This window comes from Gopherus evgoodei, chromosome 8, assembly GCF_007399415.2.
Source record: "Gopherus evgoodei ecotype Sinaloan lineage chromosome 8, rGopEvg1_v1.p, whole genome shotgun sequence".
In the NCBI taxonomy this organism is placed as follows: domain Eukaryota; kingdom Metazoa; phylum Chordata; order Testudines; family Testudinidae; genus Gopherus; species Gopherus evgoodei.
Window position 1 is genome coordinate 95,061,929 of NC_044329.1, and position 22,357 is coordinate 95,084,285.

At 41.8% G+C, this 22,357-nt stretch overlaps 1 protein-coding gene across 1 annotated transcript in view; it reads right to left on the reverse strand.

The window, feature by feature from the left end:
- Positions 1–22,357, reverse strand: part of ROR1 (receptor tyrosine kinase like orphan receptor 1) — a 138,520-nt gene that overhangs the window by 13,491 nt on the left and 102,672 nt on the right. Inside the window, exons 5-7 of the mRNA XM_030573696.1 lie at positions 8,381–8,508; positions 6,954–7,271; positions 4,738–4,983 (exon numbers count right to left, since the gene is read on the reverse strand). Coding sequence (XP_030429556.1) covers positions 4,738–4,983; positions 6,954–7,271; positions 8,381–8,508 — 692 coding nt within the window. The remainder of the gene's footprint in view (positions 1–4,737; positions 4,984–6,953; positions 7,272–8,380; positions 8,509–22,357) is intronic.

The following is a 22,357-nucleotide window of genomic DNA, read 5'->3' on the forward strand; positions in this document are numbered from 1 at the left end:
GAAGCGGAGGGCTCCACATGCACTGCCCTTGCTGCGCCTCCAGGTACCTCCCCCGAAGCGCCCATTGGCTGCGGTTCCCTGTTCCTGGCCCACGTGAGCTGGGGAGGCAGAGCCTGGAGGCAAGGGCAACGCACGGAGCCCTCTGCCCTCCCTGCCCGGGGACTGCAGGAACATGGTGCCGGCCGCTTCTAAGAGTGGTGTGGGGCCCCTGGCACCACAGGTGGCAATCCCACGGGCTGGATCCAAAGCCCTGACTGGGCCGGATCCAGCCCACGGGTCGTAGTTTGCCCCACCCTGGTGTAGACAGTGCACCAGCGCTGGTAGCTATACCCCTTGTGGAGGTGATTTTTTTTATAACACTGGGACAGCTCTGTGTAGTGCCACGATTACACAGTGTTGCTAGTGAAGACATACCCTTAGACTTGCCCCAGTACAGACTCCTGAGAGACACCACTATTTACCTCTTTCCATTCTCATCTTCTATTCCTACCCTTCGTTTCCTGTCTTTTAACTGAAGTGCTCTGCAGTGCTTTCAGGATCCTTAATTTAATTTAATTTAATGATAAGCCTTTTGTTATCTTAATCACCCTGCCTCTGTTTATAAACAAACTCCCTGCCCCAAAGGCTGTGCTGCTCCCAGCTTCCGAACTCATCACATCACACTCAAGCTGTTGCAGTTAAGAGCTCCGTCTGGGGCTAGGGTGAGCAACCTCCCCTACGAAACTCGGGGGGGTCTAAAGCCTTCCCCTGTCTCCCTTAAATGGCACCCTTGCTTTTTGCAGCAAGAATTGTGATCATTTTCACCTGTGTTCTCTCTTCTTCCCTGCTTTGCTTGGCAGGAAAAAAACAAAAACAAAACTATTTATTTGGAAGACTCCGTGTTCTAACATGTCCTTAGGCCCCGCCCTGCCATACTGAAGGCCATCATCTCTCTTCGGGAGTCCTGGTGTGTCCTACTGTCTTTTAAGTCAGTGTCTTTTTAGGGCAGGTACGGTGGATTTTATTGGCACAAATGCAGATCATACACATTTTAAGCGGGTGAGTCTCTTGACCTGTAGGCCCTAGATTTTTCTGAGAGGGCAAATTCACTGGAGTCAGTGGGCTGAGGCAGGGTAGCATTTAGTAGTTTATGGAAAGGCTGGGAGGGAATGTTTTACTGTGGACACTGGGCCAGCTGAGTGTGTCTGTGTTTTCAAAGCTGGATTTGTGCAAGTGCTGAGAGGGCCATACAGATGCCTATTACAAATCTAATTAAATGCACACTTGAGCTGAAATTTGGGCCCAGTTCAGATCATGTGGGTGGCAAAGTTCAAATGAATTCAGATTTAACTTTGCACAGCTCTTTTTCTTCTTCTCATATCTGCCATCTTATCCCATCTTATGCCCTCTCCCCTTCCTTACGCTGCCATTGCAGCCTCTCCCCTAATTGCTCTTTCAGATCAGATTGTGGCAACTAGGCACTGGCTGAGGGCCACAACACCACAGCAAGGGGTGAGGAGAGGGGACTGAGGAACAGTTCCCCATGCATCTAGCCGGCTCTATGGACTGGTGAGGGGTGGCTTGATCCACAGCCTCATCCCTTCCTTTGGTAGTGACTTCCATCCCCAGGACTGCTAGAAGGGAGCTCCCACCTAGTACAAGGACTGCAACTGTCCCTGCCATAGGCTCTGAGTCCCTGGGTGCTCCGGGGCTGGAGCACCCCTGGGAAAAAAATGGTGGATGCTCAGTACCCACTGGCGGGCCCCGCTGATCACTTCCTCTCCATCCCCCACAGCACCTCCCGCATGCTGCTGATCAGTTGTTCAGTAGCGAACAGGAGGTGCTCGGGGGGAGAGAGAGGAGGGGGACAGGAAGAGGTGGAGTGAGGATGGGGCACTCTTGGGGGGCGGAATGGGGCAAGAGGAGAGGGGTGGGGGGCAGCAAGAGGCGGGGTGGGGGGCAGCAAGAGGCAGGGTGAGGCCTTGGGGGAATGGGTGGAGCGGGGGGGAGGGTCAAGCACTTCAGGGGAAATCAGAAAGTTGGCACCTCTGGTCCCTGCTTCCCCCCACAACTGCATTAAGGAAGTCTCCATACCACGCTTTGTCTCATGTGTCCTTTCATGCTACTGCACACCGGTGCCAATACACCCAGCCTTTCCCCCCAATCCTCCGGCGAGGCTTCCTACACTTGTCTCTCCACAGCCTCACACTTGGATTATTGTCCCATGCTGCAGATTTGTCTGCCAAAGACATCACAGGCTTTATCAACTGCGGGCCGCTCACAATGGGTCGCAGACCTGGGAAATAAAATGGCCAAAAAGGAAGTAGGGTTGCTAAAGGGGCGCCTGTTTTCAGTACTGTTGGGGGGGACTACCTGGGGGAGGGCTGCTTTCCCCACTTGCCTACCTCTCCTGAGGAAGAGCAACCAATTGGAGCTGCTGCAGGAAGCAGGCAGAGTCCCCTCCTGCCCCTTAGAAGCCCACGCCATTCTCACGGGAGGGGAGGAGGGAGCAGAAAGAGCCCAGCAGCTCTGGGTAGCTCTGTTCCCTCCTCCCTCCCCTTCCCTCCTGTGAGGTGAACAAGGGGATAGCGCCTCTCCTCCTCCCCCCTTGCAGCACCTGGCCTGGGAAGGGGGAGAAGGAACTCTTGCAGCCCCTCCCCAGCCTGGGAAAGGGGATTAAAAGCCCCAGGAACTGAAGGAGGAATGGAGGTGACGTGGCAGTGGGACAGAACAGATTTGGGGACAAAACTGATGAGCGGCAGGATTGCTTTGGAGTTGGGGGGGACGTTAATTGTTGTGCAGGGGGATGGGCAGATGTCACGGTGATGATAGACCTCTTCCCCCCCACCCCCAACACCTTTTTCAGACCACTTTAAGCACCGGTTAGAACCAACAGGAGACAAACAAACAGAGGCATAGGCACCAATTCATCCCCTGCAGTGTTCCAATCAAGTGGAATTACCATTCCTATTAAGTAGCAGTCACTACCATGAAGCCTCATTAGGCTTAAATTGGTTCCCTGGGAGCCATCCCAATTAAGTCAGTTTCCCAATTAAGAAGGTCCAAATTAGGTGGAGTGTAAGATATTTTTAAAATGTGCCTGCATTGGCTTTTTCAGCAAGTACAAAAAGAGCTGAGTAGTAATACTTCATACCAACACAGCTCTTTACATTTTCAAAATGCAGAACAACTCCTAACAATTGCACCTTTAACTAAACAACCAGCCACCTGACAGGATTCCATTTATTTATATTTTAAATAGGGACCCTGTCTCAGGATCTAGACACCTTAATATAATTAATCATGCAGTAAATACAATTAAACCTTAGCAGCATTAAAATCTTTCCACAGGAATTTTGTGGGCAGGTCAGCCAGGCACCTACCCCTTCATCATCTAGGAAGCACAACCTCAGCCTTCTCCTTAGATCCTATCAACCGGATGTCTTTTATAGTGTACCCTAGAAGTCACCAAATTTGGGCTATTTCAGACTAGAAGGGAGCAAGTTCCAGACTTTTGCAATCCTCACAGAGAATGGTCTGCCAGCCACCATATGAATTCAACACAGGGCATTACAACTATTAAGAGAGACAGTTTTGACTATGTAATGTATATGTTCCCTTTTTAACAAAAAATCTCAGCACGAACCTGAGCCAAAGCCCATTGGAGTCATTGGAAACCCTTCCACTTACTTAAATGTCCTTTGATCAGACCCAGAATGCATACGATCTATAAGATAGTTTGATTTAATAAATGTTCGTAACCATAATCAAAATTAATTTTAACTCAAGATTGGCTACTGAACATGAAAAAGCACCTCATTTCCAAGGGGAAAGTTATCATTATTGCCATCGCTTGTGTGTAACATAATCATTTGCATGAAACCTTTTACCACAAATTACCAGAACAAGAGTCTATTGTCATAAGGCTCATTGCGAAGTGCATTTTCCAACATGCATCCGCAAGCAGCAGTGTGTTCTTCTTTACAGAATATCTGTATTATTAGTCTTAATGAAGACTTAATAAAATGGGAACTATTTATTCAGATCTTCCTCCCACTACCTCCAAATATCAGGAGTTCAGATAAAATGGGACCTGGATTTCAGCTAACCCTGAGTTTGTAAAACCTAAATCCAGGTGCTGAAGTTTTACAAAATCAAAACCAAAACCCAGCTGACAAGTGTTTTGCAACCCACCCACACCTTTTTTTTAAACAAAGACTGACCTGTATTAAGTGAGGCTTGAATTTATTAAAATGATTAAAAATAAATCAAAGGGAAACAATTTTTATAATGCATTTAGATCAGTGGCCCACAAAGCCAATTCTAGTTCACTAAGAAGTGATATTAATTTTAACAATTACTTTGAAAATGTAGAACACATGACATGCTAGAAACACTTGTGCTCCAACATATCATTGAGGAGGTTTAATCTTTACAACCTTTCCTAATAAAATATTTTCATGCTGTTGCTTCAGTTGCTTACCAGATGCACAGGTAAGAACTGTAAGGTTTCCCTTGTTGGGGAATTTCCTGTTTCAGATGCTGTGGCTTTAGGTACAAACACTGAATGTAGTCTTCTTTACCAGAGCTCCCTTTCCAGACACAACAAAGGCGTTCTGTGCACAGCTACACAGACGTATGTGATGGAGCACAACTGTATGGATCAGACAAATGTTACACTTTTTCCTTCAAGAAGTAATTCCAATGTTTTCCCTTTAAAAAACAATTAGAAATAAAATGGGACGGTTGAGTATTTACCACATGCTGGGATGTCACAAAGCTCAGACTTAAAATTTTCATCTAAGGTAAAGCACCATGGCGCTTCCTTCTGATTCCCTGGATTTCGACAGTAGGAATGGCCCCCATTTAATTCTGGGTATCTGATGGCGGTGAAGGTATGTGTGTGCGGATACTGAGAGTTCCATGGCTGGCACTGACGTCCAGACTTTGTCACACTGACGGTCCCACGGTAATCTACTCCAGTACCGTTGTAACATTTATGATCTGAAAAACATTAAAGCAATAGTTGATCGCGGCGAGTCAGAATGCTACTGTATATACTGACCACTAGTTGATCTAGGAGTGCATAATTAACCTCCTGGAGACTAAGCACAATTCTGCTGACCTGGGGCCTGGAAACCAAATTCAGGGAGTAAGGGGTCTCAGTTTGTTGTGGCTGTAACACTTGGCCTGTGTTGCATTCACATTCCTGGGAGGATTTAAAACTTATGCTTTAGTAATGAAAACAGCTTTCTCTGACTTTTTTTAATAAAAAATACATAAGAAGAGTCAAGACTACAGTGGGAACCTGAATCTCATTAATTATTTTAACATAAAGGTAGAGAATACATGGAACACAATCAATCAATCAATCAATCAATCAATCTTATTTTGGACATATAAACATTTGATGTTGCAGTAACTCAGTGACCAAGAGTGTGCTCCTGTCAATGCCTGTAGTTATGCCTTAGAATAACATCTTAGGCAAGTACGGTCTGGGCCCGATCCTGTGAACCTTAATCATGTTGACTAGTCCTTAATCACATCAGCAGTTCCATTAGAATATATAGAACTACTGAGGCAAGGATGTCCTGCATGTGTAAGGGTTGCAGGACCAGGACCTTAGATGTTTATTGATCTTAAAATGTTACAAGTTGTCATAAACGAATAGTTAAGAGTTAATAGAACAGAAGTACTTCATGTCTCTTTTGCCTGTAAAGGGTTAACAAGTTCAGTGAGCCTGGCTGTCACCTGACCAGAGGACCAATCAGGGGACAGGATACTTTCAAATCTTGAGGGAGGGAAGTTTTTGTGTGTGCTGTTAGTTTTTGGTTGTTGTTCTCTCTGGCTTCTGAGAGTGACCAGATGTGCAACCAGGTTTCTCTCCAATCTCCCTGATACAGGTTCTTATAGATTCAAAATAGTAAATACTAGGTGATAAGGCGAGTTAGGCTTATGTTTGTTTTCCTTATTTGCAAATGTGTATTTGGCTGGGAGGAGTCCAAATGTGTATTTGGCTGGAAGGAGTTCAAATTTGTATTTTGCTGAAAGGATTTTAATTTGTACTTGTATACTTAGGCTGGGAGGGTATTCCCAGTGTCTATAGCTGAAAGACCCTGTACCTATTCCATTTTAAATTTACAAAGATAATTTTTACTGTTTTTTCTTTCTTTAATTAAAAGCTTTTCTTGTTTAAGAACCTGATTGGTTTTTTTTTCTGGTGTGAGACCCCAGGGGACAGGGTCTGGATTCACCAGGGAATTGGTGGGGAGAAAGGAGGGAAGCGGGAGAGAAAGGTTAATTTCTCTCTGTGTTAGGATTACTCTCTCTCTCAGGGAGAGTCTGGGAGGGGGAGAGAGAAGGAGGGGGGAAGGTGAATTTTCCTCTCTGTTTAAGATTCAAGGAGTTTGAATCACAGTGATCTTCCAAGGTAACCCAGGGAGGGGAAACCTGGGAGAGGCAACGGGGGGGGGGGGAAGGGTTTACTTTCCTTGTGTTAAGATCCAGAGGGTCTGGGTCTTGGGGGTCCCCGGGCAAGGTTTTGAGGGGACCAGAGTGTACCAGGCACTGGAATTCCTGGTTGGTGGCAGCGCTACAAGTACTAAGCTGGTAATTGAGTTTAGAGGAATTCATACTGGTACCCCATCTTTTGGACGCTAAGGTTCAGAGTGGGGAATTATACCATGACACAAGTGAAACCATCCTTTTTGTTAGTTAATATTAACAAAAAAAAATCTTAAATTGCTAGCGTAAATCCAGAGGCAATTTAAGAAAATATTGAAAAAGTTATTGTGAGTTTCTGTAGGTTCTGGAATAACCAGCTCAGTCTTCCACCAACTTCATGCAAGACTATAATCATTGTGAGTTTTCAGAGTTCATGACTAACCCATTTTGGGGCAGAGAGTGGGTTAAAACCTTTACATGCTGACCTGATAATTCTTGCACGGGTAACTAAGTCAGCAACTTTCACTTACTTTTATTTATAGGATCTGCCATGGGGATTCCAATCCGGATACAATTTACAGCTTCCGGGCTATCTGGCTGAGGAAGATCTTCACAGTTTGGCAGCTTTAATCTCATCAGAATCATAGGATTGGATCTTGCAAAAATATACTCTGTCTGACAAAGGACATTTTCCAGAATTTCACATTCATCACGGCACAGATCTCGGGGCTTCGGGGCTGGTGAGGTCTCATCGCAGTATGGGAAAGCGTAGTGGCACAAAGAAGGAATGGCAAACTGGGAGCATTTATCAGATAAGTGACTGGATGTGCCAATCATAGTGAAGGCAGCTGTAAGATACACAAAAGGATTTTTACTTAACATGACAGGAGTTTTAGGCTCAACAGCATAATCCATAATCCATCCATACACATTTGACAATGGCAAATTACTAAAGTAAGAAGAACAAACTCATTTTCTCAGGAATTACAGTAATAACTATTATTTCAGAACACTAAATTCCAGCGGGGACGAATGCACATTCTAGAAATACAGGATAACAATTATTTTAATAGTTGGTATAATGTTCATTTCAGTGAAAAAGAAATTACATTTGGTGTCTACATTGCATTGATTTTAAGCTGTCTCAAAACTACAAATTAAATTTTATTTATTTATTATTCATTTATTTTAATTCTTGGATTACTTTTACCTATTAGGTAAGAACAGCAGGTTCTACAGAATGCATAACAACAAAAATATTATACATTTACATATTGCATCCTTCATCCCAAAGGATCCCAAATCACTTTATAAACAAACTGATGGAGTGTATGAACTGCTGTATATTTAAGGAACATTTCCATCACTGCTGTGTTACAATGTTTTAACAGCACATGGCAACACTGCATTACACTTTATGGTAAGAAGTTAAGTACACTATCCAATTAAAACCATAGGAGTATTTTAGACCACTGGAAAGTCATTAGCTTGGCTGGAATCTGGCCATGGGCAACAAACCGAAAATTGTGGGAAAGTACCATGAAGTCTTTACAAGAGATCAAGACCTTTGCTTTATGTCTCGTCGCACACAGGGCACTTCCCTCACACACTGCTGGGGCATCGGTTCCTTACTAAGTCAGAGGCAAGAATGCCACCTGTTGAATTACTTATACAACCTTCTTCAGTACCTGGGGTTTTCCTTAACAGTCTCTCAACCAAGTAATGACCCAGTTTGGCCTTGGGGATCATAGCACAAGATAGACCAGATGTGACCCATTCCTACCTCTTGTTCGTGTGTGTGTGTGTGTGTGTGTGTGTGTGTGTGAAAACTCGCAGCAAGTGGGAAGGTAACAAAAGAGGATATAAGGAAAAGATAATGTTAGTGGCAAGACACTGTAGCAGTTCTTTGGAAAAAGGTGTGTATTTCTGAGAGCTAGAGGCAACATGCTTTACCTACCTGTAATCTGATTTTCTATTTCACCCTGCATATGTAGAGACTCCATATAAATTGTTCGATTCCCAATAAATCTTGCACAAGCAATCCCTCTGTATGGCTGGCAAAAACCATCCTCTTCATACTCGTCACTAAAAACAATCACACACACAAGGCGAAAACACAACATATTTTAAATGGAATCAGTAGCAAAAAGTCACTAGAGGGAGTTCACATTTACATTATTCTAGGTATTTTTGAGGGTTCTACTATGTTTGTCTGGCAGGGCAGAGAGCCTGCATATGGCCTACCACACCACTTAAGACTGTGTTAAAGGATTAAATGGTATTTAGGTGGTGCAGCGGGCATTGCACAGACGTCATATCCTGGTTGAATATAATGGTAAAAGATTCTGTTGGTGGTTTTCAATATCCTGAAAAAGCATCACAGAGTGAAATACACGGAACATACACATTTATTCTTCATTCTTTGTGAATGCAGGTAACACAATGTTACCTGTCAGTCAAAACCCAGGCTAATGGTGGTCTTAAGTGTATGAATTTTTCATTAGGGCAAGACTGTATTCTGGAATGCTATCCAGTCACAATCGGAAGAGCAAACTGGGAATGGTTGAAAAAAACGGATTTACATTTATTTTAAATAACAGGGACGCTCTTTCTACTACTGAAATTGTGATGTTGGGAAAGCATTTTCCAAATCTACTTTAATCATTTGAACCTAAATGCAGTAGTAAAAGCAACGTTGGACAGAGAAGGAAACAGAAGGGTGTGTAAAACATCACAAACCGCTCAGCACTCACAGCTAATACGTATAAATGGGGAGGAGCTCCTTCCACATTTAGCAAATGCTAAAACATTGTTCATAAAACAGGGCAAGAGCTAGAATGGGAGCCCCACAGACACATTTGCTTCATTAATTACTTTGTATTTAGGCATTTAATACATAAATACAGATGTGAAAATATTTGCCAATATTCTTCAAACAAGACTAGGAAAGGAAGTTACCAACCCTCAGACAAAGAAACTAGACACTGTTTAGTTTGAACAGAGAATCAACAGCTAATTGTGGCATGTAATGCAATTCCTTTTCAGAAGGAATCAGGGAGAGGATTGTGTGGGTCACTTGGTGTGCAAAAATCACTTAGCTGCATTGTGTGGCCCTTTTGATTTCACATTTTGAGAAAATCTGATATTGGAGGAAGACTTGCAAAGATGGACAGAGCATTTATACAAAGACCTCAACACACAGATCATGCCTAACTAATATATGAGCAAGACACCTGGCTACTTCCCTTATTGTTCATGCTGGCATTTGAATCCTGGGGCAGGGAGGCGGTACAATCCAAGTTATCCATGGATTATAAATGGGGAAAGAGGGCATTGATATAGCCCTATATATATATATATATAGACCATGCAAAATCCATCCTCCTCTAGGTACAGGTTTTTATAAACATTCTATTAATCATCAGGTTATGACATAGATAGGAAGAAATCAGCCTGCCATTTAACAACGATACTTTTCTCCTCTCTCCCACAGACACTGGATGCAAGTGCTTGGAAATACAAATTACAGCTTGACTCCTTGATGCCTTCCACTTGCATGCACAACTTATTACTTAGATTGTCCAATGTCTTGCCCAGTGACCGGGGGGAGTTAATGGGATTAAAATGGAGGCGGCCTCAGGCATCTTTCAGGCCTCCCTTATTTAAAATTACTGGGGCTGCAGATTCAGCTTCATGGAGCGATGGCTACAAAGGGATTGAACAGTTGTGTTGCTTAAGCATGCCTGGCACGCAAGAGTTATATAAGCTACAATTAATGACATTTTTCGTGCCTTGTTCTTCTTTTTCTGTTAAAAATAAAATCACAACTCTCATGCTCTGTCTCACAGTAAAAAATATAGAAGCATGGTGAGAAAGGTTCAGCTGGTGTTTCACCTCTTATCATTATATTAATAAATCCAGACACCTGAAGGTGCAGAGAGGCGCCTAGTGGGATTTTCAAAAGCACCTAGGCACTTAACTCCCTTTGTTTTCTGTGGGAGCTAAACACTTTTGAAAATCTCACTAGATGTCTGCATCTTTCAGCACTTATATATCTTTAAAAATCTAGCCTTCAGAGTCTTAGGTCACTTATGTACTTTTGAAAATCATAGAATCATAGAATATATTCAGGGTTGGAAGGGACCTCAGACCTTAGGTTAGTCAGGCATGACTTGCTCTTGGTGAATCCATGCTGACTGTTTCTGATCACTTTCCTCTCCTCTAAGTGCTTCAAAATTGATTCCTTGAGGACCTGCTCCATGATTTTTCCAAGAACTGAGGTGAGGCTGACTGGCCTGTAGTTCCCTGGATTCTCCTTCCCTTTTCTAAAGATGGGCACTATATTAGCCTTTTTCCAGTCATCTGGGTCCTTCCCCGATCGCCATGAGGTTTCAAAGATAATGGCCAATGGCTCTGCAATCACATCCGCCAACTCCTTTGGCACCCTTGAATGCAGCGCATCCGGCCCCATAGACTTGTGCTCATCCAGCTTTTCTAAATAGTCCTGAAACACTTCTTTTTCCACAGAAGGCTGGTCACCTCCTCCCCACACTGTGCTGCCAAGTGCAGTAATCTGGGAGCTGACCTTATTCGTGAAGACAGAGGAAAAAAACCATTGAGTACACTAGCTTTTCCACATCCTCTGTCACTAGATTGCCTCCCCCATTCAGTAAGGGGCCCACACTTTCCTTGACCTTCTTCTTGCTCCTAACATACCTGAAGAAACCCTTCTTGTTACTCTTAACATCCCCTGCTAGCTGCAACTCCAAGTGTGATTTGGCCTTTCTGATTTCACTCCTGCATGCCTGAGCAATATTTTTATACTCCTCCCTGGTCATTTGTCCAGTCTTCCACTTCTTGTAAACTTCTTGTTTGTGTTTAAGATCAGCAATGATTTCACTGTTAAGCCAAGCTGGTCGCCTGCCATATTTACTATTCTTTCTGCACATCGGACCCTCTGCTAACTTTTGAAGAACTAAAGAAAGAATATAATTTAGAAACAAACATCTATTTTGGACTCTAGAGGTGATTTTCCCGGTGAATTCTCCCTCAAATCACACATATTTCTAATTTATACTGGAGTTTATCTAGGGACTAGATAAGTTAGCAAGTCCTTTAGAAGGTGATCAAGCATTGGAATGAGACATACAACCAGAAAGAAATCTGATGGATGTATAAACTACTTCAATTCAGAGCCAAAGAAAAGTTTTATTAACAAGGCTGCTCCACCTCATTCTCAAATTCACTCTTGTACTAAAGAAAATTTAACCCATTGTAAGTGGCTGAATGCTGAAAGGAATGTGAATGAGTAGCGAGTATGGACACACATTTCTATCTGTTTGCAATGCCCCAAGGTACAGGATTCTAAGAAAGAGTTAATCTTAGGTATATAAAGGTTACAGATAAAGGGAACTGACTGGATCCAAAAGGCCGTCCCTCTGGATGTTGGCGACCAGAGGAAAATTCATTTAGACAAAACAGGATTAGCAGGTCAAATGGTGCACGCAATCTTTTGCAGTATTTTGGAAATGAGCGTCAGTAACAGGGCAGTGGAGTAAATCAGCAATTGAAAGAAACAGGAGTACTGAAGTCTGACAGACACATCCCTGAGAAAAAAAAGAGAGGATTATAAAACCACCTGGACTTCATTTTGAGAGCTCCCAGCCTAAAAGGGGTGGGGGTGAACTGAGATAGTGCAAGAGAAGCCCTATGAGGTAATAGACTATTACATGCGTATCTATTGTATCGACTACCATTAACAGTTCAAAACTGGACTCTTGATTAGATTCTGGTAATACTTTATTATGCTTTATGGATCTGTATGGCCTGGTCTACACTACGTGTTTAAACCGAATTTAGCAGCGTTAAACCGATTTAACCCTGCACCCGTCCACACAACGAAGCCCTTTATATCGATATAAAGGGCTCTTTAAACCAATTTCTGTACTCCTCATCGATGAGGGGAGTAGCGCTGAAATCGGTATTGCCATGTCGGATTAGGGTTAGTGTGGCCGCAAATTGATAGTATTGGTCTCCGGGCGGTATCCCACAGGGCACCATTGTGACCACTCTGGAAAGTAATCTGAACTCAGATGCACTGGCCAGGTAGACAGGAAAAGCCCCGCGAACTTTTGAATTTCATTTCCTGTTTGCCCAGCATGGAGCTCTGATCAGCACGGGTGGCGATGCAGTCCCAAATCCAAAAAGAGCTCCAGCATGGACTGTACAGGAGATACTGGATCTGATTGCTGTATGGGGAGACAAATCTGTTCTATCAGAGCTCCGTTACAGAAGACGAAATGCCAAAGCCTTTGAAAAAGTCTCCAGGCTATGATACAGAGTCCACAGCACAGTGCTGTGTGACAAGCGTAATGGAAAGCCAAAGAATCAAATGGACGCTCATGGAGGGAGGTACTGAGGGGTACTGAGGGGGTACTGAGGACTCCAGCTATCCCACAATATCTGCAGTCTCCGAAAAGCATTTGCATTCTTGGCTGAGTTCCCAATGCCTGAAGGGTCAAAAACATTTTCCCGGGTATTTCAGGTTATATGTCATCAATTTACACCCTTCCCTCACCCAAAAGAAAAGGGGAAAAAATCATTTCTCGCCTTTTTTCAATGTCACTCTACGTCTACTGCATGCTGCTGGTAGACAGGGTGCTGCAGCGCTGAACACCAGCATCCCTTTCTTGGTGGCAGATGGTGCAATATGACTGATATCCGTCTTCATCATCAGCCCGAGTGCTCCTGGCTGGCCTCGGTGAGGTCGGCCGGGGGCGCCTGGGTAAAAATGGGAATGAATCCCGGTAATTCCCAGCAGATGGTACAAAACGGCTGATAACCATCCTCATCATAGCAACTGAAGGCTGAGCTCCATCAGCCCCCCGCTTTCATGTCTAAAGAAAAGATTCTGTACTGCCTAGACTATCATAGCAGCGGGAGGCTGCGCTCCTCTCCCCCCTCCACCCTTTAATGTTCTACCTGGACTATCATAGCAGCTAGAGGCTTCCTCCCCCCTCATTTTATCTCATTAAAAAGTCAGTGTTTCTTATTCCTGCATTCTTTATTACTTCATCACACAAATGGGGGACACTGCCACCGTAGCCCAGGAGGGTTAGGGGAAGAGGGAAGCAATGGGTGGGGTTGTTCCAGGGGCACCCCCTAGAATGGCATGCAGCTCATCATTTCTGCAGGATCTCTGGGGCTCTGACACGGAGCGGCTGTGCTCTCTGGTTCTCTAGTACACTTGCCCCATATTCTAGGCAGGACTGACTCTATTTTTAGACAAAACTTAAAGAAGGGAATGACCCAGGGAGTCATTCCTATTTTTGTCCATGTGCCCCCAGCCGACCTCAGCGAGGCCAGCCAGGAGCACCCATGACAGCAGCAGACAGTACAAAACGACTGATAACCGTCATCTCATCGCCAATGTACAATGGCAGACGGTGCAATAGGGATGGTAACCGTCTCTGCTACCTTGCAAAGGCAAATGAATGCTGCTGTGTAGCACTGCAGTACCGCGTCTGTCAGCAGCATTCAGTACACATACGGTGACAGTGACAAGGCAAAACGGGCTCCATGGTTGCCATGCTATGGCATCTGCCAGGGCAATCCAAGGAAAAAGGGCGCAAAATGATTGTCTGCCGTTGCTTTTAAGGAGGAAGGATTGAGTGACAACATTTACCCAGAATCACCCGCGACACTATTTTTGCATTGGGATCTCAACCCAGAATTCCAATGGGCGGGGGAGACTGCGGGAACTATGGGATAGCTACCCACAGTGCAACGCTCCGGAAATCGATGCTAGCCTCGGTACATGGACGCATGCCGCCGAATTAATGTGCTTAGTGTGGCCACGTGCACTCGACTTTATACAATCTGTTTTACAAAACCGGTTTATGTAAAATTAGAATACTCCCGTAGTGTAGACATACCCTATGTTCCAGCCAACTTCTTTCACTTAAACAAAAATTACATGTTACATTATGGAGCATGGAAAGTTATTGCTTATTCAATTGTGACTGAAGGGAGCTCATCTTTGGGGAAAGGTCCAGTGTCAACGTTTCTGGGAACTGAAGCTATTTATTTAGCCATGGAACAAAGACCACACCGGCTGTTGAATGCACATTTCCCAACCCTAGTCCCACCCCTGACCGAGAAGGACAGAGAAGTTGTGATGGTTGGCTTTAAGACACAGATATCTGTTCACTAGAAACAGAACTGAGATCACCAATTCATTTTACATACTCCAGGTTCTACATATTTCAACCCCTTTTTGGTAATCTAATCACTGCTTCACTATTTAAATGACAATATGTTTCTGAGGCCTCATCTCCAATTTCCATGAAAAGAAACAGAATGGATCCTGGCTTCAATGGGAGATGGATCAGGCCCTTAAGACCTGATTCAGCAAAGCACTTGAGCACACCTTAACTTTGTACACATGCTTAAGTCCCACTGAAGTCAAAGTCAATGGGACCTAAGCATGTGCTCAAGTGCATCGCTGAATTAGTGCTTTTAAGCTTATTTGGCATTTAGAAGTTACAGAAGTCGGTTTACAGTAAGTACTTTTCACCTCTATTTCTTTTCTATTAGTTTAAACTATTAATATTTCAGTAGCACTCAGATGACCCAGTCAGGATCAGAGTCTGATTGTGTTAGGTGCTGCACATACACATACATTAAAATAGTTGATTTTGCATCTCTTACTTCCAGTGCTCCGTATATCAATGGCAACTTATATGTTGTTCACATATCTGTTTAGAGCAGGAGAGTAAAAGAAAAGGCTTGAACTTTAACTACTGACACATGATCCTGCATTGCTGTAAGGTGATTTTTAAAAAAATGACTTTCCATTTGGTTCTTTAATATTTTTGCAAAAGCATGGATGTTTATCTTGGAACTTTCCCATTGCATTTGGATTCTGCTGGAGTTTCCCATGTGTCATTACTTTTAGCTACATATAAGAGCAGCACCCCATACTGAATTTACACTATACTCAGGTGTCAGTAACATTTGATTGAACAAAGCTTGCAAAAGATAGCTGCTTGCATATTATTCCTTATGTCTCATTTGGTATCTCTGAAAAATGACCTGCACTTTTCCAATTTAAATAAAAATGCACATGCATTTTAAAAGACCAAGAGTAAAAGTCACTACTTGGAGCTGCACTGTAGATTTCTCAATTGTAGTATGGGTTTCGTTTGAATATTCTGCACTCGTTATATTTATGGAATTCCTACTGATGGTGACAGAAGTCCAGTATGCAAAGCAAATGCAGAACATGCAGTAGAGATCTCTAATGCTGAGTAGAGAGGAGAAATTTGTCCTTACATTGCCGATGCAACATGTTTCATTGCCTACTCTACTGCCACCCAAGATCATCATACAAAGCATGGGTTTGCAAGCTTACAGTTGTGAAAACATGTCAGAGGGGTCACAACCATCTTCCCCCTCCCCATCTTGGTAGATACGAGGGTAGCCCTGACTAGATTCCAGGTAGATGGGCCTGGGGAAAGGTCACAGCATGTAAAAGGCTGAGAACCATTGGCAAAGAAATTACTACTCTTTCTTGGGATTCTTTTCCCATTAGCTTTCTTTTGATTTTTGGATCAAAAAAAAAAAAAGAATTCTCTCCACTGGCAACTTTTATATCAAGCTTAGGCACTAGCCGCCTTTGCTGTAATCATATAATCACAGAAGTGTAGGACTGGAAGGGACCTCAGTAGGTCATCTAGTCCAGTCCCCTGCACCCAAGGCAGGACTAGGTAATAACTAGACCATTCCTGACAGATGTTTGCCTAACCTGATCTTAAAAACCTTCAACGACAGAGATTCCACAACCCTCCTCAGCAATTTGTTCCAGTGCTTAAGTTTTTCCTAATGTCCAACCTAAACCTCCCTGGCTGCAATTTAAGCCCATTGCTTCTTGTCCTATTGTCAGAAATTAAGGAGAACAAATATTCACCATCCTCCTTGTGACTCTCTCTTATTAGTCCATATCTTTCTTGTTATATGGTGCCCAGAACTGGATACAATGCTCCAGTTGAGGCCTTTCCATGTAATAACACAACACACACAAAATAAAGCCCCCAAACCAGAAAATGACCAATCCAGAATATTTCATGCTCTCGGTTCCTCTCTCTGCTTCTCACAAAGGGACGCTTGTGATGCTTTCCCAGTGTTAACATGTTTTATAGTTTTGTCCTACTCTAATTTCTCCTATTTGGGATATCCTGTTTCACTCCATCTGGGTTTGACAAATTAAAAATGTAAACAGGAAGGATAACAAAGCCCAATGGCACTTAGAAGCTATGGCTCCTTACACAAGGGTCTTATGAAGAATAAAAAGGCACATTCAAAGAGGCAAAATGGTTTCAGACTAGAAAGCCATCCATCACTGGGTTTAAACACCAGTATAGCTCAGCTACATCACCGTGATGTCAAAATGCAAAGGTGCTTTGTGATGTGAATTCATGGTGCTGTTTCTTAAAAAGGTTATGCAGCTGCCAATGACTCCAGTTCCATTCAGTCCTCATAACTTTCTGGCCCTTTTCCAGGTGAACCCTGCGTAAGTAACATCCAAAAGAAGTAGAAGGACTGAGTGCAGCAGGCACTCATAGACAGGCAGTCCATAAATAAGGGCTTTTCATAAGGGTCATTTCTTATTTGAGATGAAGATGTGACATGGTTTAAAATGTAACAAAAAAAAAGAAAAAATAAATAAAAATCAAAGGGGGAGTGAATGGAAAAAGATATAGGGCCAAATTCTCCTCTTACTGAAATCAATGAGTTTGTATTGGGGCACTGGGACAGAAGTTAGTCCAATACTACAAATAACTGGAAAGCTCTTTGTCAGCTCAGCATACTGCACTATGGCTCTGTTGAATCAAAACTACCTCACTGGCTTTTTGTTGCAGTGTGATGCCACTGGGAATTTTTTAAATGGCCTTTAGTGTACCTTGTGACATGAAACAACTGCTCCTTTATTAGTATCATCAGACAAACCCCGTTACTGTGCTGATAGCAGAAAATAACTAGAAATGGGCTGAAATAGCCAACTTTTATTAGGGTTCAGTGACAAACTGTTCTCAATATTAAGCACCTCATTTATTGTTTTCTATTCAGTGATGTTGTGTGAATTTAGATTAGTTATCTTTTAACTTTATCCAACAAGGCTGCCAACCCCGTTTTAGAAATATGAATGTCACTGCAGATCCAGATTTGTATTTTAAAGCTAGTTTTTTTAAATACTTCCTTTTCTATTCCAGTCCTTTTCTACATTACCAGAAATAGCCAAACTCCAATTAAAACACCTCCTAAAATAAAGCATTGTTTTTCATATGGTCATTAATTTCAGCAACAAGAACATTTCATCAAATTTAATGCAAGGAACTAGGTCTAGGGATTTGCTTTAACAATAGCTGTTGCTTTAAGAGCAAGATGTTAATGTGAGTTAACTTTAGATGTATTTACTAAACCAACAGAGAAACTGGAGTTAGAGGGTTCAGGATTTATTTATTTATTTATTTTGGGGTGTGTGGACAACTGATTTCCAATGCATTAAGAGAAAAAACATAGAAACCAGCATAAGAGGGTCAGTTATTTTTGTCATATCACTAATGAAGGTAGGAAACTTATGTACTTAAGCTACTGACAGTACCTGAAGATAAAAAGTGGAAGAGGAGAAGGAGAAGACATGGAAGAAAATACCCCAAAGATCTTGGAAGAAGTAAGGAGGAATCTAGGCCTATTATTGTGTTGAGCATTTTTTAAGATGCTCCGATACTAGTGTGATGAATAAGGTGTAAATGCTTGGATACATAATTGGTTAGTTAGATTAGACAGCTGGGCTGCCAATACTGAGATAGCCAAATGAGCAGATAGCACTAAATTATATAGGTTATATTAGAGGAAACTGAGATCTACCTCAGAACTATGTAACAAAGGTAGGTGAATGGGCAACATGATGACCAGTGAAATTCAACAATGACAGTGCAAAAAACACACAGACAGCTACAATACATGTGCAAAGTAAAATGCTTTATTTTTAACTGTTTTGAGGGCAAAACCAAGAAACAGAATTTATCCCTGAGATATGCCAAGTGGATAGATGGAACGATTTTAACCTTAAATACAGTCTATTTGCTTTTTTTCACTTGTAAATCTGCTAATTGGAGGCACTGTTTATCGACAGAGAAAAACAATTAAAGAATTATTTTTGTCTTGCTGCACCACTAAACTAAGCAGACCCAGGCATTAATATGAGTTACTTATACCAAGCAGCTGAGCCTTGATGGGAAAGTAGCACAGATGACTGAATGTTCTAATTCACTAATTTCCCAGGGAAAAGTGCAGAATATTTCAAGAGGGACAACAGAAAGTTCAAGAGCTTTAAGGGCTCAGATTCTGTAGTCCCCTCACATCGGCAAACCTCCCAGTGCAGTCAAAACTAACAATAAAACTGTTGAGAGGTTTGGCTGTATGAGGGCCACAGGATCTGAGCCCTCAAAGGTCTTGAACTCTGGGTTGTCTCAATTGAAGCATTCTTCACCTTTCCCTTGGAGAAGTGGGAATAGACAGTAACTAAGAATTAGTCCTTAATTTTATTTCCCAAAAGTTACACACTTCAGAATACATGTGACCTAAGACTGGGGATATTTTGCTTTAGAGGAACTGAGTTCATAATAAATAGTAAGAAATGACAGAATGGAAAAGAGAAATCTGCTCCATTTAACTGTATAATTATTTGTGTGGGCAATCAGATGGGGTATTTTTATTATTATGTATGGCACAGTTTACCCATATATAGAGATTAAACCTGCATAATTTATTTTTACATTATTAACTACATCATACAATTTATCTGTATTCTTGTTCCAACTTTATATAAAATAAAATTTATACATTTTTACTTGGCAGGAATCCATTAAAGCAAACAGATGAATAATATTCTCTCATACTTTCCAAAGGAGCACAAAACAGTTACTTGTGCCTAATTTAGAAAATGGGAACATATTGGCCCTATTTCATAACAATATTTCAGAAATGCAAGGGTTGCATTTCAGTTTGGAAAGGGAAAAGAATTGTCCAGGCTTGGATGTCACTGCAATTTCAGGGAAAGTGATATCTGGGGTAATATATTCTGTTCCAGTTTAGACACCCATTTAAAATCCTAAGGCAGTTATGGTTTAATGTCCAGGAAACAAAACTACAACAGAGGGATACCAATAACAGGAATGAATAATGTTGTTGTTTTGTCATCATTAATGTACGGGGGCGGGGCGTCCTATGGTACCAATGAATACTCAGGTTCCTAACTTCAGTGAATTTTACATATTACCATGACAGGTGGCTTCTTTATTATTCTACTTCGCTGCTGACTGTTGCACATTACACTGATAGGTACCTTAAAAACGTTGCCTCAGATGCATGGGCAGATAAAGCCTCTAAAAATAAATTTGAGTTCTGATTGCTATTTAATGGACAGTGGTACAGATCAGGATTGGGGCCTTCATTGTACTTGGCCCTGTGCAAACACAGTGACACAGTCACTCACATTTCTTACAGTTTCACCAGCATACTGCTCTGAGTATTACTCAGTTCTACCTAACACTTCATTCCCTCCCCCCCAACCTGTAGTCATTTCTCCTTAGAGCATTTTTCTGCTGAGAGAAGGCAGGTTTGTGCAAAGACATAAACATCACTGGTGAGAGCTGATGTGTTTTCTACTAGTGAAAGCAAGGCAGTGCTGGAAGCTGAATAAAATGTATTTCTTACGCAATTAATCTCTTGGCAAGGATATACTAGCAATTACTGTATGTTTTTCTTTGTCGTTGTTAGAAAGTTTTACAGTACCTCTATCTACATAATTCATTTCTGCAAAGAAAAAGCTGCCTAGAAAATCTCAGTAACCTGAGAAAATGCTAGAAAATGGTCAGCTGCCTAGAAAACGCTCAGGTAAAAACATTTAGTGTTCACGCATTTGATTTAAATATTGACATTTTTTCAGCTGGAATTCTAGCATTTGAGATTCACTCCTCTTAAATGCTTTACAATAATTTCTTCCCTACTAAAACTCTTTCTAGAAACTGATAGCACATTCTTGCAAGCAGGAGAGGCACAGAACATGGTAGGCAACTGTGTTCTTTCTCAGTGGAGCAGCAGCTGTAACTGGTTATGAAACAGCACTAGTAATAGTATTTGGATCTTTCCTGGCAGATTTCTTACATCATGATTCAATATGAACAGCAAATCATGTGCTTGCAGTTATGAAAATGGCAGGAAACTCCTAGTGATCATGTTTTATTTGACAAAGATATTTTAGGGTTATGTTGGAGGGTAGATTCTGGATGTAGAAGAAAAACTAATATACAAAGATTCTGAGGATTAATCAAATAGGATTAAATTATATGTGCTAACCATTGTGTCTTCAATCAAACCTTTATGCTGGGCTCTCTCTCACAGTTCCGATGATCCCACACATATGTTACTTATCCAACACTCATTGGACATTGACTTGTAGATAGGAATATTTGATGGAACTTCCATCAACCGGCTGCAATGAGTCTTAACTGAATGATACCAGACTCACTTTCCATCCATTTTGAGATGGGCTCCTTGATTCCATAGCACTCCCAATACCTAATGGACTGAGGGTAAGTTCTAGCCAGAGTCTCTTATGTGACAGTACAGAATGCTTCCACTCAGCCATTGGGCTAGGAAATTTAAACTAAACACCAATTAAAATGGAAATTTGAGAGAAAGGAACTTCCCCTGTCTAACTAGTTAAGCTTTACCCCTCGGAGGTTGTTTCTAACAATGAATTCTTCCAAAATCCTTAAAAGCTGACACATGATACATTTTTAAACATGTTTTATTAACAGTGACAAACTGTAACAACTTTACAGTCAAACTGCTGTGTCTTCAACGGCCACCCAGATTCAGATCTTTCATGGCTTGGTGTAGCTTTCTTAAGACAAATAATATCAGTCCAATGTATCTGAGGATCTCCTTAGTTAAACATTTAATTGTTTTTACATGCACAAAAGCTGTTTAAAGGGCCTGTTTGACCAGGAAGCTGATATTCCCTAGAGGGATATACACATGTATACTATTGCCATATGTCAGAATTATTATACATGCACTTAACATAGTGTGAGACTTGCACATTTTTTGGCATAGCAGGTGTAGAACAGGATACCTTTTACCTCTCAGAGTTTTCCCAGAAGGATATATCTCTATATATCACTACAAACACTGGACCAAATCCCAAAGTACATACTTAGATTTTATTTAATCTTTACTCAAACAAAACTCCTTTATACTTAGCACTGCAGGATTTGACATTTTAACTACGTAGGCCAGGGGTAGGCAACCTATGGCATGGGTGCCGAAGGTGGCATGCGAGCTGATTTTCAGCGGCACTCACACTGCCCAGGTCCTGGCCACCCGTCCGGGGGCTCTGCATTTTAATTTAATTTTAAATGAAGCTTCTTAAACATTTTAAAAACCTTATTTACTTTACATACAACAATAGTTTAGTTATATATTATAGACTTATAGAAAAAGATAATCTAAAAACGTTATAATTATTACTGGCATGCGAAACCTTAGATCAGAGTGAATAAATGAAGAGCCGGCACAGCACTTCTGAAAGGTTGCTGACCCTTGATGTAGGCGATACTTTTTATAATTCTGTTTTTGTAATAGATATTAATATAGTCATGACTGCTTTCACCCCATGGTAAAGGATAATATTAACTACGAAGAGTGGTCAGATAAGGCCCATCTTTCTATTTGTATGCAAACAAAAAGGAGTTTAATTAGACAAGACTGAACACAGAAGCAAACTTATTTGCAGAGTCCATGCTTCTCTCACAGAGCCCATATGTCTCTTGGAATTTACATAAAAATGTCTCCATGCAACATATAC